Here is a 17,680-nt window from a genome sequence, read left to right on the forward strand (position 1 = left end):
TGTAACGTGTCACTGTCAATCGAAAAAGCTGTAGGTTGGATTGGCAAAAACTTGGCAAGCTTCTTGACCATCCTACATCAAGCTACGCCCTACGTTCCTCATGGGACCACCGGGCGTTACGCGTTCCTTTCGAAAGAAGTATAGACAACTAATTGAAGTGCGTGAAAATATCTCTCTTACGGTGCGTAACGTAACGACGACCACCACCACAGCTTAATCGGGCCGGTGTTTTGGCCGTCTGCGATCGGGAAAATTCCCGGCCACGTTCCACAAGGCCCAGTGGTCGAAAGAAACGATCGAAAATTAGGTAGTGCTCCTCGGTCACCGCCGCCACCGCGTATTGCATAACCCTCTCTTTGGGCTATCGTGGGCACTTCATTTCATAACTTGTGCCGCACCAGTACCTTTACCGGCGCTTAATGCACATTTCAGCGCACTGAGTGGTTCAAGATGAGCCGGCGACGTGCCATGTATTTACGTTTGACTGCATCCTCTTGTCACGCACGTGTTGGGCTTTTTTTACTCATTATTGCTCGTGTAATTGGCCTTTGCTCTATTAGCTGACCACAGGCACTGCCGACGAGTAATAGTTCTGAAGTTAGGTATCTGAAGTGCCTTTCCAAGCCCTTTTTGGGGCAGTCAGAATTCGGGAGCGAAGCGGACCTTCCTTTCATGAATTCTGAATGCGAAAAATGCCACACATTTCTGTTGCACACACTTCCTGTGGCATCCATTTCATTCACTAATCACGTTATTAATTGCGTGGAATCTCCGTCGGCCATTAGCATTTCATTAGCAGCCATGAGCAGACGCCTCCGCCACCACCGCCACCGACGGAAAATGCAGGAAATGCAATGAACGACGCGATGGCAAGAAAAAGCCGAGCCAAACGTGTTTCCACCCCAATAATTCCCATTCCCAGTTGTAGCTGCTTTTATGCGCTTTGTTTCTGGACGGACGGAGCCTAGGACGAGGAGTCGAGGCTTTGCGTGTGCATTTTATTTGCACGATAAGGCCCGGATTTCTCACAATCGGTTGGCATGGCACACACGGTTCCTAGACGCTTGCTAACGGGCACTGACCGTGAATGCTGTTCGAGGCTCCCCTTAGGAGAGTTTGTCTTTGGTCTCCATTCGTTTCTGTTAACTCTAACTTAACTCTAACATAAGAAGCTCCCAGCCGATGACCATAGATACGCATGAATTTATCCGCAATCCGATTTGTACTAATCCGTGGTATCATTTCTTTGTTTCACAGGTGTCGATCTATGGGCGTCGGGCAGCCGAACCGTGACGGACGATCAGATGGTACTGGGTAGCCGTGCTACGCAGCCTCCGTGCCGGTGGTGGCGGTTGTCCTAATGCCAACCGGAGGGCCATCGCCACCGCCATTCGGTTGTGAAACCCCTGGTAGCATTTTCCCCTGCACCGATTCATTCTGCCACTGAAAAGTGGGCCACACTTTTCTAGCCATTTGCACTCTCGATTCCGCCGGAGTCCTGCGGCTTAGCTAGCAACAAATTTTAGTGACCCTCACATAAATCGGCACTCAGGGCGCGCAAGTTGTTAGGTTGCACACGTTACTTGGGGAGGAAGAGTGAGTAACACACCACCAAACCGCTCCAAAATGGCCTCTGATTCGAAGGACGTTCTTGCGGGACTGAATTTGTCCAAGCTGTCGGGTAAGTGTTTGTCGAAAATCTCGTGTGGTCATTACTTTATCAGCAACGTTACTTTCGTTTGTTTGTTTCAGTATTATCTCCCGCCGTTCGACTGAAGGAGCTTGAAAATCTGATCCTCGATCAGGTTAACGTGTCCAACACGAACAATAACATCAACAGCAGTAGCAGCAACGGTACGAACAGTCCCCTGTTTGGCAGCATCCTGGGCGGAGCGATCGCTGCCGCCGGGCTGTCGGCAGAAAAGTTCCTGTCCGTCGAAACGATGCTGGACTGTTTGCTGGTGCTGTACGATGAGTGTTCCAACTCGTCGCTCCGCCGCGAGAAGACGGTGTCCGAGTTTATCGATCTGATGAAATCGGTCGTGCAGAGCGTCAAACAGTTGCGGCTGTCCCGGGAAGACTTCGAGGTGCTCAAGGTGATAGGACGGGGTGCGTTCGGCGAGGTGTGCGTCGTCCGGATGCACCACACTAGTCAGATCTACGCAATGAAGATACTGAACAAATGGGAAATGCTAAAGGTGAGTGTGATCTCTGGTGTACTCTTCAGAAGGACCTTCCTTTAAACCGCTTCCTTTCTGTCCTTACAGCGAGCGGAAACGGCTTGCTTCCGCGAGGAACGCGATGTGCTCGTGTTTGGCGATCGAAGATGGATCACCAACCTGCATTATGCTTTCCAGGACGATATCAATCTGGTAAGAGAACTGGAGAACTCAACCTCAACGGGGACAGAAGTATTGTTTAACACTCCTTTCTCGTTCTTTGCTCCCCGTAGTATCTCATAATGGATTACTATTGTGGCGGAGATTTGCTGACCCTGCTGAGCAAGTTTGAGGACCGGCTGCCGGAGGATATGGCCCGGTTTTACATTGCCGAGATGGTGCTGGCGATACACAGCATACACGAGCTAAAGTACGTGCACCGAGACATCAAGCCGGACAACATCGTGCTCGATGCGAGCGGCCACGTTCGGTTGGCCGATTTCGGGTCGTGTCTGCGGCTTGGCCCCCACGGCACGGTACAGTCGAACGTGGCGGTCGGCACACCGGACTACATTTCGCCCGAAATTCTGCGCGCCATGGAGGACGGCCAGGGCAAGTATGGGCCTGAGTGCGACTGGTGGTCGCTCGGGGTGTGCATGTACGAGATGCTGTTCGGCGAGACCCCGTTCTACGCGGAAAGTCTCGTTGAAACGTACGGCAAAATTATGAACCACAAGAACTCATTCGATTTCCCGAACGACGACGAGGAGTACGGGGTGAGCGAGCAGGCCAAGGAACTGATACGCCGATTGATCTGCGCTCCCGAGTATCGGCTCGGGCAGAACGGTATCGAGGACTTCAAGACGCACCCGTGGTTCGAGGGCATTAACTGGGCCACGATACGGAACGGGCAGGCACCGTACATACCGGAGGTTTCTAGTCCAACCGACACGTCCAACTTCGACGTGGACGACGCCGACATCAAGCTGTCCGATGCCGTACCGCCGACCACGAATCCGGCCTTCTCCGGGCACCACCTGCCGTTCGTAGGCTTCACGTTTACCAAGGACAGCTCGCTGTCGGACGTAGGGAAACTTTCGCGTGCCATCAGTAGCAGCATTACGAATCAAGCTACGGGAGCCGGTGGCGTCACAGGGGGTGGTCCACTGGCGCCGCTCAAGCTAGAAAAGCACGGCTCGGAGAGCGAGAAACAGCGCCTCAGTCCGGACAGTACGCGCAAGCTGCAGGATGAGATCAACATGCTGACGAAGCGCAACTGTGAGCTCGAAAGTCAAATCAAGAGCTTCGAACGGGTGGGCGCCATGTCCGTGGGAACCGGTGCGTCCGATTCGGTCGACGGGCAAGTCGATGCGAAGGTGAAGGAGTGCGAGAAAACGATTCGCTTCTTGCGCCAAGACAAAGAGGACCTGCAGAAGGAGCACCAGGATTCGCTGGACCGCTTGAAGCAGCAGGACAAGGAGCTGAAGGATGCGTTGGAGCAACGCAAGCTGGCCATGACCGAGTATACCGAGGTCACGGACAAGCTGTCCGACCTTCGGCAGCAGAAGCAGAAGCTGTCCCGTCAGGTGCGCGATAAGGAGGAGGAGCTGGAGGTAACGATGCAGAAGGTGGACACGTTGCGCAGTGAACTCCGCAAAACGGACAAGCTACGCCGCGAGCAAGATGCCCGCGTGCAGGACCTGGTTTCGGAGCTGAACCGCGAAAGGCAACAGCGCGAACGGTCCGAGGAGTGCTACCGGCAGTTGCAAGTCGAGGCACGCAGCCGCAGTTCGTCGGAACTGGGCTCCTCGAATTCGCTGGGCATTTCGTCGTCCGACTCGATCCGCCTGGAAATCGATCGGCTGGAGGTGGAGTACAGCGAGAAGATCAACCAACAGCAGACTCGCTACAACATTGAGATATCGGCCCTGCGTGACCAGCTCAACGAGGCCGACAACCACCGGGAGATGTTGCAGCGGGAACTGCAGCAGGCCCGCGAGAAGCTGGACTCGAGCCGCCTAGAGTCGCTGACGGACTCGGAGGAAACGATCCTCGAGCTGCGCAAGCACCACGAGCGGGAGAAGAAGCTGCTGCTGGACGATAACCGCAAACTGATCACCGATCTCGAGATGATCAGTGAATCGAACCGACGTCTGACGGCCGAACGACTGCAAATGGAAAGCGAATATGAAGACCTAAGGTATGTGTGTGTGTGTGTGGTTGACGAGAAAATATTAGTAACAACTCTCCACCCCTCACAGGAATAAACGCCAAGCATTCAGTCAATGGGAACGTCAGATTTCGGAGATCATTCAGTGGGTGTCGGACGAAAAGGACGCCCGCGGTTATCTGCAGGCGCTCGCCACCAAGATGACCGAGGAGCTTGAGTACCTGAAGCACTCTGGGCCACTGAATCACAGCGCGAGCGACAACAAGAACTGGCGCAACCGGCGCTCGCAGAAGCTCGACAAGATGGAACTACTCAATCTGCAGAGCTCGCTGCAGAACGAAATCCAGGCCAAGGCAGCGATTTCGGAGGAACTGACACGCACCAGGACGGACCTGTTGGCCGCACAGAAGTGCGTAGGGGAAGCGCAGTGGCGGCTTGTTGTCCGGACTTGCGGCGGTGGCTTACGACAGCGCTCTCTATTGATTCGTTTGCTTTTTCTTTTAGGGATCTGTTAGAGACTCGTCAAATTTGCGACAGCATCGGCGGGGAACTGAAACGCAAAGAGAACGCCATCAAAGAGTTGCAACAGCGGCTTGAATCAAACGAAGGATGTGAGTACACAACGCTGGTGACGGTGGTTGCTTACTATTGATTAACACCAGATAACTTTCAACGCTTTCGATTTCGTCGGAAATGGTTTAAGACCATGGTCCGTTTGATTGTTGGTTCTCGAACCTATCGCTCAAAGGAAAGAGAGCTTCTTTGAAGCTCAAGTGAGCGGGATGTGTGCGGGGCCCTCTCTTGCGCGCGCTTAACGGTCGCTCTAAACGGTCTAGGAGAATCCGGTGTCGGTAAAGAGGTTTCGCAGGCGTATAACACGTATTGTACCATTTGTCACTGTCTTAGACACGTTTGGAAGGAAAAGGTGTGTGGAAAAGCTTACTCCTTATGGTGGGATGGATAACGCATCATGCGTGTGGTCACATTCTCTGAGCTCACTTATAAAGCGAATCTGTCTGCGAATCTTTTGATCAACAATCTCATTTAACAACCATACTAACTCCTTCAAATGTACGTTGACTGTAAGACGGTCACTACCGGCGCCGTGTCCAAGTAGTCGAACGTTTATGTTGCGGGTTGCAAATACGGATAGGTAAACACCATTCTATTATATGCCACATTTTATGCACAATTGCTTCGTGACCAAGTGTCCAATGCACTCAAAGTGGACCTTCCCCTTGTGTTCGATCCAAAACCCGCCAAAAGTGTACAACCCCCAGTTCCAGTGTGTATGTATCCTTTCCCCCGGCCATGGGCATGGACAAGAGAAAGGCTCTCTTGTGACGTTTGCTTCGCAACGTCGTCTGGACAGTGGAACGGAAATTTGTATGATCAATCATTCATTGGCTCAATGTTCCTGCTTGTTGGGCGCTTAAAATAGAGTAGACGCCACATCATTTCTTAGCTGAAACCACAAGCAAAACTCTTGATCCTCTTGATCCCCTTGTACCGTCGAAACATATGTGGTTGTGCGCGCGTGTGTGTGTGTGTGTTTATGTGTGGCTGTGGCGTGTACCGATTTGTTTCTATATTCCATCATTGAATTAAATGTCTTGACTTTGTTTCTCTGCCGATTTGCGCGCTCTACGAAACCTGAAATACCGTAAAATCGACATGCATTTCTACGACTGCTGAAACTGCACCCGACACACATAAAACGGACAGCAGTGCCACTTCCGGTCGTTCAGCTTACGAGTTTTGAGGAGCTAACATTCTTGAGTGGTTGTCGGACGGGAACTAATTCCCGCCAAAGCATTAGCGAGTCAGGTGGCCGTTCCAGGAGCTCGCGCGAAGTGGAACTGCGAGACATCATGGAGACGGCGAGAAAACAACAGCACACGTTGGGGAGTTGCACGCCCAACGAGGCAGTACCTGCCCAACGCTCGGCCGACGAGCTCGATGATGACGGATTGGTGGCGAATTTGTTGAAGGAGCTTCATCAAACCGATGTCGGCACCGATCATACTGGCGCGATCCCGGCCACGGATGAACTGACCGATTTCGAACGTGCCGTTTTGTCCAAATACATTGGGGAGCTGGATGGTGGAAGGATGATGGCATCATCGCAGGCATCGGCAGCGGTCGAATCAAGTGATAAACAAGGTGATGGTGAGATTGGTCGTGATAGTAGCCTAAGCGGAACCGGACGGCAGCTGGATGAAAATGGCAATGCTTTAACATACGTCTGTGGTAACGGCCATAAGGCAAAGATCTCTTCGGAGCATCCCGTAACGGGACCAATGCAAGAGGAACAACGATGCCGCGAACAAAGCCACGCGGCGCACGCCGCTACTGATCCGGCGGATGATCGTGGTGAAAGGCGTGAACATTCGTCTCGATCGGAGGACGACACGGTAACGGGCGCAGCAACGCAACCGAAGGTGGTTTTATACGCAAAAAATATGCCCACTAGCAACAGCAGCACTGCCGCTAACCACGATCACGCTGATCATCCGTCGAAGGACGACGTTGACACTTCCATTGGCACTCCACTCAGACCAAACCCAGACCGTGCGAGCGCTGATGCTAACGATCATAATCGCTGCCAAAGTTCGGGTGTTGCTAGCACTACTACTACCGCTACTACTACTACCACTACTGCTTCTGCACCGGATGTGGCCGCCGAACAACGCAGTAAGTCATCATCCGAGACCGCGACCGTAAGCAATAACGTGGTGGCGGATCGTCAAGAAAACGTGCAAGAAAAACCGACAATCGTCTTTGGCACAACGGACGCAGTAGGCGACGGCGGCAGCACGGTGGCGACGGCGACGGCGGCACCAATGGCAACTACGGCGACAGTAGCGACACGCAATCGAGCAATGAGACGCAACTTTTCCGTGTGGGTCGGTGTAACGTCTTGCGTCTGGGGCCTGTTACTCTATCTAATCAAATCGTATACGTAATATTTTCTTTTACTTTCTATGTCGTGGTTAATTTGTTTGACTTGATAACTGTGCTACTTTGGCCAAAGTCATGTACATTGTTGCCCGCTACTGCTCTTTCTTTTTGTGTCACTCAAAGCTTTGTTGAACGCGCATTTCTTCGGCCCACTTTCGGCCTCGTTACTTGTTTATTATGTTACGTCTTTTTGTTTATAATACCCGTTTTGTTTTCGTTTTACTGTTTTGTTGCTTTGTTTCGTTTGATTTTTGTCTTATTTTGTTCGTTTGTCGTCCGTATCATTAACACACGAAGAGTTTTCCATTGTGCGTTTTTCCGTTTTATTTTGTTGGCTAATACTACGCATATCCATCTGTAATGTTTTGTTTCATTTCGTTCCTTCGATACGCGTACACAGTGGCACTTCTTTGGATTGTTGCAGTTGATCAATGGAATAAGAGGAGTGGTTTTGAAGTAAATGATTGCGGTGTGGATGCCATTTTTAGGAAAAGAAAACTATAGTTCATGTTTATATACGCACCGAATTAGGTAAGAGCATTACTTGGTGCCTTGTAACGTGTTTTTTCCAAGTCGGTCGCTGCTGTCGCGCAATAGTACTTCATGAAAGCACGTGTTTTTATCTAGCAACGCGTAGTAATACACTCGAAAGGAGAACAACAACTTGCCTAACTGTACTGATCAACAAGAGCATCACCACACATAAATATTAACGTTTAATCCAAAGCATTCTCACGTCACGTTAACTGCAATTTTCCGTATCAACGGCTTTCTGTGCTGTGCGAAGAAATAGAATAAGCAAAAACAGACTATCGAACAAAAGGCCATACAAAAAAACCTCTAATTGTAGCCTCGATTGATAACCGTGTGCCAAACTTCCGTCCTGTAACTGCCTGTAACATTTGCTCGATTGCGCCACGTCTCGCTCGCTCCATCCATCCATGATCTTAGCTCGTCTCATCGTCCGCCTCATCGCTCGGTGCGCAAAGTATGCCTAGGCACCCGAAACAAGGCAGCGCGAGCGGCACGATCAAAACGATCGAAAATGAGAGCTTAACAGCCGCCGATTGGGCTGCCGCGCCCAGATCATTTAATACTTCCATGCTCATACGAAACTCGCAGTCGCAAACATGCATCTCTCAAAATCTCATCATCCCGTCGAATCATCTATCAGAGTAGTTGCCATCAGCATCCGCGGTTGCACTGTTTGTGGCTGTGAAGCGTGCCCGTGCCCGCTCGCCGCTCGCTCGCCCGCCCGCCCGCATACCTTTCTAAAAACCCCGTTTGGCGGCCACACACCCCACCACACATCCGATCGCTCTCTACAAGTGTTGTTCTGTTGTGATGTTTCTTCCTTGCAGATCGTGGTAACAATAATAAACTCGAACAATGTTGTAGTTGCCATACCAGAAAAGTAACGACAACAATCACCACCACCACGACCACGACCACCGTCAGCACGACCGATGATGGTGGCGGCGCTGACACTGATCAACACTGTTACCTCTCGAACGACGCACCAGACGCAAACAACATCGATCGCCTCACTCATGCCATATCCTCGACGTCCACAACTATGACGACGATGGCGGTCAATGGTCTCTCACCCTCGCCACGCTCGTCACCAACTTGCCTCTCCTTCTCATGCTCATCGATTCCAAACACGATGCTGCAATGCGTGACAGCTGCTCCGGTGGCGGAACCTGGCCACGCTTGCGAAGTATTGATTGCTCAAACCCTGTCCGCAGTGGTATTGACTCCACCGGTAACGCCACAATCGACAGTTGGCTGCCGCGAAAAGGCTGCCGAAAGGGATGAAAGCGCATCACCAAAGATCAGTATGCCGGATCAGCAGGAGGCTGCTTCCGGAGACGATGATCTGCTTCCACACGAATCTGCTTCCAACCGTCGGCTGGAGCGCTCGGTCCCGTCATCACGGACCGAATCACTGACGTCGCTCGCATCGTCCTCATCATCATCATCATCCTCATCGTCATTATCTTCATCATCTCCAGCAAACACCACCACACCACCACTCTCGGAATCGGCCACTATTGCGATACTTTCTTTTGCAAGGAATCGCCGCAAAGGGAGCTACCGGAAGCGCAAGAAGCGCCGTGATCGACACCGGAAATAGTAGCCCACACACACACACCCACACGCAATGATAGTCTGTTAGCCCCCGGCGGTTGTGTCTAGCTTCTAGTCAGAACGAAAGAACCGAACAAAAACAAAACGGAATAAACCACGGAAGGCTTCACGTGCTGCGTGAAAGTGTGCGAAAAGTGACCACACGAGCTGCGAATCTCCCCACAAAATGTTGAACGATCGAAATCGTCGCTAGTAGTGTAAAAGTGGTCCAGGTGATCCAGGTCCGGCGCTTTTCACACGTTATGGTACTCACGGCCAAGCCTCGCAAATCTCGGTGCCTCTAGGTGTGTGCGCTACGCACTATATCGTTGAACTCAGTTACGATCGTTCGTTTTGGGGTTTTGTAAAGAGATCATATCGTAATAGTTTCCAACTTTGTGTCCCCACTTCTGTACATGGCTGTGCAGGGGACAGTTTAGCTTAGCATTGTTGAGTTAGTGTTACTGAAAGAGGGCGAACAGAATTGCCAACAACGAGGTTGTTGCGAGAGAAGCGTTAGAAAAATATATATCCAGATCATAGAGGAGAAAACTATGACAAAGCATCGTTTGTGGAATTTTGATGGCGGCGTTTTTGAACGAACCTCGGCTCAAAGGACCTTTCGCAGGGGGTTTTGTGTTTAAGTCCCCGTCTCTTTGTCTCTGTGGTAGGTTGGTGTGGTAGGTACAAAGGGTGGTGTTTCTTGTTTCGTGTCGCGATACTAAACCCATTGTGATAATCCATCGCTCCCCGCGCGTCATACTGTACGCGACATTGTAGAAACGTTATTTATGAAGCGTACACGATACAGTAACATTTGTACACACACCGCGTCCGACGCGCCAAACGTGACCCGGGCGGCCCCCCCTGTACCCGTCGGTGTACTGCTCCAGAAAAGTGTGTTAAAAGTGTGTTCCGCTCTTCCATTCGCAGTCTTATCATTGCTTAGAAGCAAAACAAGCCGCTTGGTTGTTGTTACTTCTCTTTATACTGAACATGTTGTACTGATTACACTTCTTTTAGCTCTCGAGCAACATTTTCTGCCAAATAATCTAACAAAGCGTGTTTGCGTTCTCTTTTTCTTTTCTCTCTCTGTTTCATCGCAATTTTATCGCACCCACATTCCAAACCGAACTCAACCAACGCGCTATGACCACAACACAACAACAACCGTGTGTTTCCAACAACATCGACATTTTTGCCATTATTTTATTTCGCTGCTGCGCGGCCCTAAAACGAATTGCTCGCATTAATTTTTGTGACTTTTTCTGTGTACTACTCGGTTCCGTTCCGGATTAATTTGTGTTGTTTTGCGTTATACCCGTTCGTTTCGATTGCTTTATTTTCTGTTCCCCTAATGTTCAACATACCAAACCAACCAACGTCTGTGTTTTGTATTTGGTGGACACACCTGTGGATGATCCCAAAACGCCGGCCGTGAAAACTAGTCCTGGAGAGGCCCTCTTCGCAAATGTCCTATCTGGATCACTTCCTGAAAGAATCCGGCGGTGTTGGCAGCGGTGGTGGCGGCGCTGGCTCCAGCTCAACGACGCACACAAACTCAACGTTGGCCATCAACATGGTGAGTGTTTAACGATCTGACGATCCCCGACGGATTACGGCCTTTCTCTCATCCGCCTCCGCCGCGCATTGCACTCTTTGCACCTCCGACCAACCCCCGGTGGGCGTGTGCAATTGTTTAATAACTTTTTCGCACAACTTTCTCTTCACTTGTACCACCCCAAGCAGCCGTCGGGTAGCAGTGGCGCTGCGGGGCAGCAATCGCACCGCAAAAGTAGTGGCGGTAGTCAGCAGCACGTAAACACGTCGACTAGCTCATCCTCGAACAATCTAACCACCAATGCACCGTCGCACCTCAACCAACAGCATAACCAAAGCCTCTCATCTTTGCATAAACAACAATTACACCACCAACAGGTGCAGCCACCGTCGTCGACGCCTCAGCCGCCGGCGCAACAGCAGCTCCAGTCCCATCACACCTACAGCAACCAGCAGCTGTTGCTTCAGCAGCAGCAGCAGCAGCAGCAACAACAACAACAGGAACACCAACTGCAGCAGCAGCAACAGCAACCCCCGATGCATCATTCAAACTACTCGATGGAAAGCGAGGACGGCGATGTGGAGGACAACAACCGCGGGCATTCCTTGTCCAGTTCAAAGAGCAATTTGAGCGACCATTCGCTGGTAGGTCGTCGAAGGGGTGATCAGTGTGTGTGCCGGAGTTGAATTGATTCCATCCACATTTCCATACAGAGCATGCACAGCGTGATGATGTCCCACCAGCAGGACCTGCATCCGCATCGGCCCCAGAAGCCGAAGGTGCACCAGTTCCTCGTGCGCACCTTCTCCAGTCCGACCAAGTGCAACCACTGCACCTCGCTGATGGTTGGCCTGACGCGGCAGGGCGTGGTCTGTGAACTGTGTGGTTTCGCGTGCCACATGATCTGCTGCCCGAAAGTGCCCACCCAGTGCCCGGTTCCGTCGGATCAAACGAAGCGTCCACTCGGAATCGATCCGACGCGTGGCATCGGTACGGCCTACGAGGGTTACGTCAAGGTACCGAAGCTGGATGCCGTCAAGCGCGGCTGGGTGCGCCAGTTTGTCGTGGTGTGTGATTTCAAGCTGTTCTTGTACGACATTTCCGCTGATCGGAGCGCCTTGCCAAGTGTTCACGTTACTCAGGTAGGCTTCGATCGCCTTGCGCCCGCACGCGTGGCTTGTTGGGGACAGATATCTAACGATCACCCATCCGCCCACAGGTACTGGATATGCGAGATCCAGAATTCACGGTTTCAGGCGTACGGGAGAGCGATGTTATTCATGCAACAAAGAAAGATGTCCCCTGTATATTTAGAGTAAGTAAAGGGCACTGGGCCGGTAGATCATCTGACGGTAAACGCCCATTGCCTTCCAGATAACGACATCGCTGCTAGACGGTGGACCCTCGCTGCAAACACTGATGCTGGCGGACACGGAATCGGAGAAGGCCAAGTGGGTGGTCGCCCTGAGCGAGCTGCACCGCATACTGAAGCGAAACAACCTTCCCAATACGGCCATATTTCGGGTGCGTGAGGTGCTGGACAGCAAAGTGTCGGCGATCCGTAGCGCGCTCAGTGCGCTAATCATCGACCCGGAACGGATACTGCTCGGCACCGAAGATGGTCTGTTCTGTCTCGATCTGGATCGCAGTCAAATCGCACGGATAGGCGAGAGCAAGAAGGTGTACCAGCTGTGGTACATCGCCGAAGAGCAGCTGCTGGTCATCCTGTGTGGGAAGCAGCGGCACCTTCGGCTGCTACCGATCCGGGCGCTCGAAACGGCGGACGTCGAGTGGATCAAGGTGGCCGAATCGAAAAACTGCATCACCGCCTGCACCGGCGTGATCGAGCGCGGGCCACAGCCCGTCTTTTGCATCGTGCTCGCTCTGAAGCGCCAGAACACATCGCAGATCGTCGTGTACGTGGTCAACCGGAACCGCAGCCGGCATCACAAGATGTGCGAGTTCACCGTTGCCTATCCGGTTCAGAGCCTGCAGGTGCTTTCCGATATGCGGCTGGCCGTGGGGCACCAGAGTGGGTTCACTGCGTACTGCCTACAAGGCGCTGCGCAAGCTATGCGTACGTATACCGAGGTCAATTCGTTTTCTTCGCACAGTTTTTGTACCAATGGTTTTATGCTTTCAGCCCTGGTGCATCCTGAGAATCAATTAAACAACTTCCTCAACTTTTCCGGCGTTGATGCGTGGCGGGTGATCGAAATTCAGTCCGGTCATGGTAACAATGGTAATGACAATGGCTTAGAATATTCGATCTGTGTGGACCTCTAACTCAAGCGGCTACCGGCCGGTCTTCTTTTACAGTGCACGGTGAATATTTGCTCGTGTTTCAGACGCTCGCCATCTATGTCGATCTTCAGGGGCGCAAATCGCGCGATCGCGAGATCATGTACCCGGCCGTTCCGAAGCATATCAGTGAGTGTCACGCCGAGCGCTCAAATGATTTGCACCCAAAGACACAATTCTGATTCATTGACAATGTTTTCCAAACCAATGTTTAGCGTACTGTGACGGTCACCTACTAGTCTACTCGGAAACTCATTTGGACATTTTCAACACGCAAACTGCCGAATGGGTGCAATCGATCGGTTTGAAACGTTCCCGTCCGCTCATGAACAATGGCAGCCTTACGTTAACCTATCTTAACGATACCGTTCACGTCGTCTATTTAGCAAACATGCACACGAGTAAGTCATTGCGGGCCGTAATCGTAATGCATGTGATTCGCAATTGTATGTGATTTGGTTTTGCAGGAGAATTGCTCAATCTGTCCCCGTGTGATCGTGATGGGCGCCTAAAGACGAAACGCTTCTCACTAAGGGAACCGAACCGCACCATCCGCACGTAAGTATGATCGCAGAGATCGCACGACAAGACCGAGATCGTTTACCGTGCCGTACATCTACAGGAGCACCGATCGCCGCTCGAAGCTTATCTCAGCCCCAACCAATTTCAATCACATTTCCCATATGGGCCCCGGAGATGGCATTCAAAAGCAGCGACTACTAGACCTACCGACCACGATCGAGACCGCCGATCAAAGTATCCAACAGCAACGGGTAGGGAAGACTGCGAAAGCAGCGAAATGGGATCTATTTTCTTATTGTTCATGAACTATTATTTGGGGACAGATTTCAACTATGCGTCATGCACCGCCGCCTCCTCGTGCACCTCCTCGTCCATCGATGATCCATCCACACAATGGTAAGTGTACCGGCTTTCCGCGGCCGCTGCGTCCTCGGATGTCCCCAATAATGAAGACGTTCGTTTACCCCCAAGAAGGTTCAAACAACTCTTTGCCCGGCGCTAAACGTACGGCACCGGCAAGGCCACGCGATCAACCACCATCGTTACCACGTTCACCTAGTCCACTGGGAAGCATGTCTTCATTACATGACGTCTTAAAGGTAGGTTGGTGCGGGGATGCACTATGACAACTCCACTGATAAAGCTCCATGGTTTCCAGGTTTCGGTCGCCGACATGCAGTCTGAGTCGCGGCAAAGTGTTGCGAGCAATAACTCCAGTTCCGTTTCGACTCCACCGTCGCCGACGAATGATCGATTGAGTTCCAGTTACGATTCATAATGGTATCTTCACCATGGCGGCATGTAGCTGTGCTAGTGCCACGTGTTTCACTAATGCCGTGCCCTTTTTTGCCTGTTTACAGTTTCCTGAAATATTTCTCCAAATTGTTGAACATTCGTTCAGTGTTCGAACGGAATCGGCCATCGTTCTGCCTGAGGCCTCCGCTGCCGGAGAGGCACGTGCGCCGCAGTTCGGATGCTTTGTGAGCCCACCTTTTGTTTATTTGTTTTAACACTACGCCATATACCGTTAGTTGAACGTTGGAGAAAGAGTGTCAAAATCTGCAATAATATATGCGCACTTCAAGCTCTAAAGCCGGTAGTTTCACCGTGCACGTTCCGAGGAATGTCCCTCTGAGTTATCTACACGGTTTTGTGTCCGGGAGAGGGGTGCTTAGCGATAATTTATGATCTCTTTAAAGTGAACAAAAGCTTCTTAATTCGTTTCAAGTTTGTTTTTTTATTTGCTCTGTCCCGTCTCAAATCAACCCGACCCGAGATGTGGCCTGGGAACCCGGCGTTTCAATTATGAGAGGGCGGCGACGACACCGTAATTAGTCCGATCACTCAAACACAACAATAAATGTGAGCTGGGTCGCCAGAAGGCCAATTGATGTTATGAGCAATATATTTGGTCACCATTTTTCAACCACAGCCCAGAGATTGGGGCGCCCCCATTGGGTTTCCCAGTTGTGTTTGCCCTTTGTGCGAGTGTATGTGTGTATGTGTGCAGGACGTAACTTGTAAACAGATAGTAATCTAGTAATTACGACGGGGAAACATCCTACAAACAATATTTCTACAACGATCAATTCCTTACAGTCCCTTTAACCTTACTCTCTAGGTACTATGAAAAAAGAACAAAAAAAAACAAGTTAGTAACTACGATCTACAAAATAAAACATACACACACACACACTTTCGCTTATTCCACATACTGTGTGCGTTTCTGCGTGCATTTGTTGCGTTCATATTCCTACTCTAGAAAGCGCCCCAGAAGAGGCCATTCCTGGCAATGGTCGTCACATGGTTGCAATCGCTACTCAAACAACAGTAAAGTTACCAACCATAAACTATCTCTTTGTTGGGGAGAGAAGCGTTCTCCACAAGCGATTCACAGTATGAACATATTATAGTTAAATGCGCTTGATAATTGTAACACTCTAAAAGTCACAGCACAACGGTCCGAGGAGGAACGGGGTGCCTAATAATTCATCCTATGCTAAAAGAGAGAGGGCTACTTGAAGGGACATCGTTAGACAGGCAAACCAAACCTTATATCATAGCATATTTCGAGGAAAAAATAGTTTACTCTAGTGTTACGCAATGGCCGATGAACGCAACGAAAGCATATAACAACGACCAGCTGGACGGTATCTGGTGACGTGGCACAGAGTCGTAACACGCGCTATCACATCACTTGGAGAATACTAGAATCTTATCCATTAGGACAGAAGGAGGAGGATCGAAGCAAAAACGATCAACGATCGCTGCCTTTTAGCACCGACACTTGATGGGATGAGGAAGAAGAGACCTTTTCTTGAAGGTCCACCGTACACACATACACTCCGGAAAGATGGCCGGTTTGCAGTTCGGCGGTGCAAATGGTGCTTCCAACCTTTAGCAGCTATCGCGCCGCATACAGTAACGAACCCGGCGGCTGATGTGTCAATATACAAAAAGGAGATAAAAACTGGAATCAAATTATACTTACTTCAGAACAATTATTATCGTAGTGTATTAAGAACGTAAAAACTTAACAATGAAACCGAAGGCGCGAAGACGGGTTGCCGTTTGTCTGAGACACAGTTGCTGCCGCCGATGACGCCGCCGCGACCGGTAGTTTGTAGTCTGTGTACGGGTTTTATTTTTGCTGTTGCAAAAAGTAAAGTAAGGCGAGGGACATTCGGTCCTGTAGAGCAGTGACTAGCGAGCGAGAAACGGACGGCACGTAGAAAGACGACGAGAGTGGCGTGAAAATTAAGGACAATATTTAGTATTCCCAACGCAGTTTGATACTGTACTTGTTGTATGTTGTATAACAGAAAGGGCTTGATGAACAAAACAAGGGACAACTAGAACGGATCGAGTAAAATCGGAAATGGTCGAAATTCGCCCGAATCCCGGCGCGCAGAGAGGCGTCAGGACAGTAATGACAGAGTGCTCGTATCTTGGACGGACAGGCGCCTGAGCAAGCAGGACAGAAGCGCGGTGAGAACTGAAGCAAGTAGTTATGTGCGTAAAAATTCAGACCGTCAATCATAAAATAGTACTCACGCATCCTAACCATTTACCATTTATCGCCCTCATATTGCTTATGCTACACCCGAGCAGCTGTATGTTGAGTTTGTAAAAAGAAAACACCCACACGAGGATCACAGCGGCCAGTCGGCTGTTACGCGGACTTCTTTTATCTTTATACTGACCATTTTCTAAGCACATTCGCCTCCATGAAGCTCGTAGTATACGTAACGAACGATTTTACTGGTATTCTCACTGGACACGAAAGCTAGTTAAATGATGTTGTGTCTTGAAATTCACATCCGCCGCCATCCCATTATCTCTTGTTTTTTTTGCGTTGTTCGTGATCGAAAATCTCCTAATGTTTTAATTTATTGACAAATGACGCGCGTTCGATGGGTTGTAGTTTTTATTTGTAAGCGCAGTGCAAACTAATGGCATAGAGTGAAATATATACTATCTCTCTGGACATCTGGACATGTGCTTTCCGAGGCACGTGCGTTTTGGCTTCATCTAACACCTAAACGGATTGTTCTGTTCTGGAACCCTGTTTCCTGTCAACAACGTGAACACGCTGCTCTCCTAGGCATTAATGGGACAAAACCCGGGAGATGAAATAAAAAGGAACAAAATTGAACAAATCCATTCTTTTCGTGATCTCTTTTGTTAACTTTATTTGATTTTAGGAAAGCCAGACTAACATTGCACATCCTACAAACTTAACCGTAGGGGTAAGGAAGATCACCTGAAAACCTTAGAACACACCTTATTTGGAAAACCATTGTCAACGCCCGTTCGTGCCACTTGTTCACGATAGCAAATCCAAATGGTGTAACGGCCAAACGTACCGCAATTCAA

The 17,680-nt window shown here is 50.3% G+C and overlaps 1 protein-coding gene across 1 annotated transcript; it reads left to right on the forward strand.

Moving 5' to 3' along the window:
- Positions 1-1,543: 1,543 nt before the first annotated feature.
- On the forward strand, positions 1,544-17,291 carry LOC128267314 (serine/threonine-protein kinase Genghis Khan). Its single transcript, XM_053004123.1, has 20 exons — positions 1,544-1,681; positions 1,753-2,198; positions 2,268-2,372; positions 2,453-4,359; positions 4,421-4,738; positions 4,834-4,940; positions 10,869-11,002; positions 11,170-11,625; positions 11,695-12,123; positions 12,201-12,296; positions 12,356-13,058; positions 13,125-13,223; positions 13,301-13,411; positions 13,498-13,683; positions 13,750-13,840; positions 13,905-14,055; positions 14,128-14,200; positions 14,276-14,403; positions 14,463-14,584; positions 14,665-17,291. Exons 1-19 carry the CDS (start codon positions 1,627-1,629, stop codon positions 14,580-14,582), a joined length of 5,715 nt encoding a protein of 1,904 aa, XP_052860083.1. The 5' UTR covers positions 1,544-1,626; the 3' UTR covers positions 14,583-14,584; positions 14,665-17,291.
- The last annotated feature ends 389 nt before the right edge of the window (positions 17,292-17,680 follow it).

The sequence above is a fragment of the Anopheles cruzii genome, chromosome 2 (assembly GCF_943734635.1).
Source record: "Anopheles cruzii chromosome 2, idAnoCruzAS_RS32_06, whole genome shotgun sequence".
Classification (NCBI taxonomy): Eukaryota; Metazoa; Arthropoda; class Insecta; order Diptera; family Culicidae; genus Anopheles; species Anopheles cruzii.

What these genes read in the sequence shown, in the direction of transcription:
- LOC128267314 (XM_053004123.1), top strand. Translation starts at nt 1,627, where the DNA reads ATGGCCTCTGATTCGAAGGACGTTCTTGCGGGACTGAATTTGTCCAAG. An exon ending in GAATTTGTCCAAGCTGTCGG is followed by an intron (nt 1,682 to 1,752) that starts GTAAGTGTTTGT and finishes TGTTTGTTTCAG; the next exon opens with TATTATCTCCCGCCGTTCGA. An exon ending in GGCCGTTCCGAAGCATATCA is followed by an intron (nt 13,412 to 13,497) that starts GTGAGTGTCACG and finishes ACCAATGTTTAG; the next exon opens with CGTACTGTGACGGTCACCTA.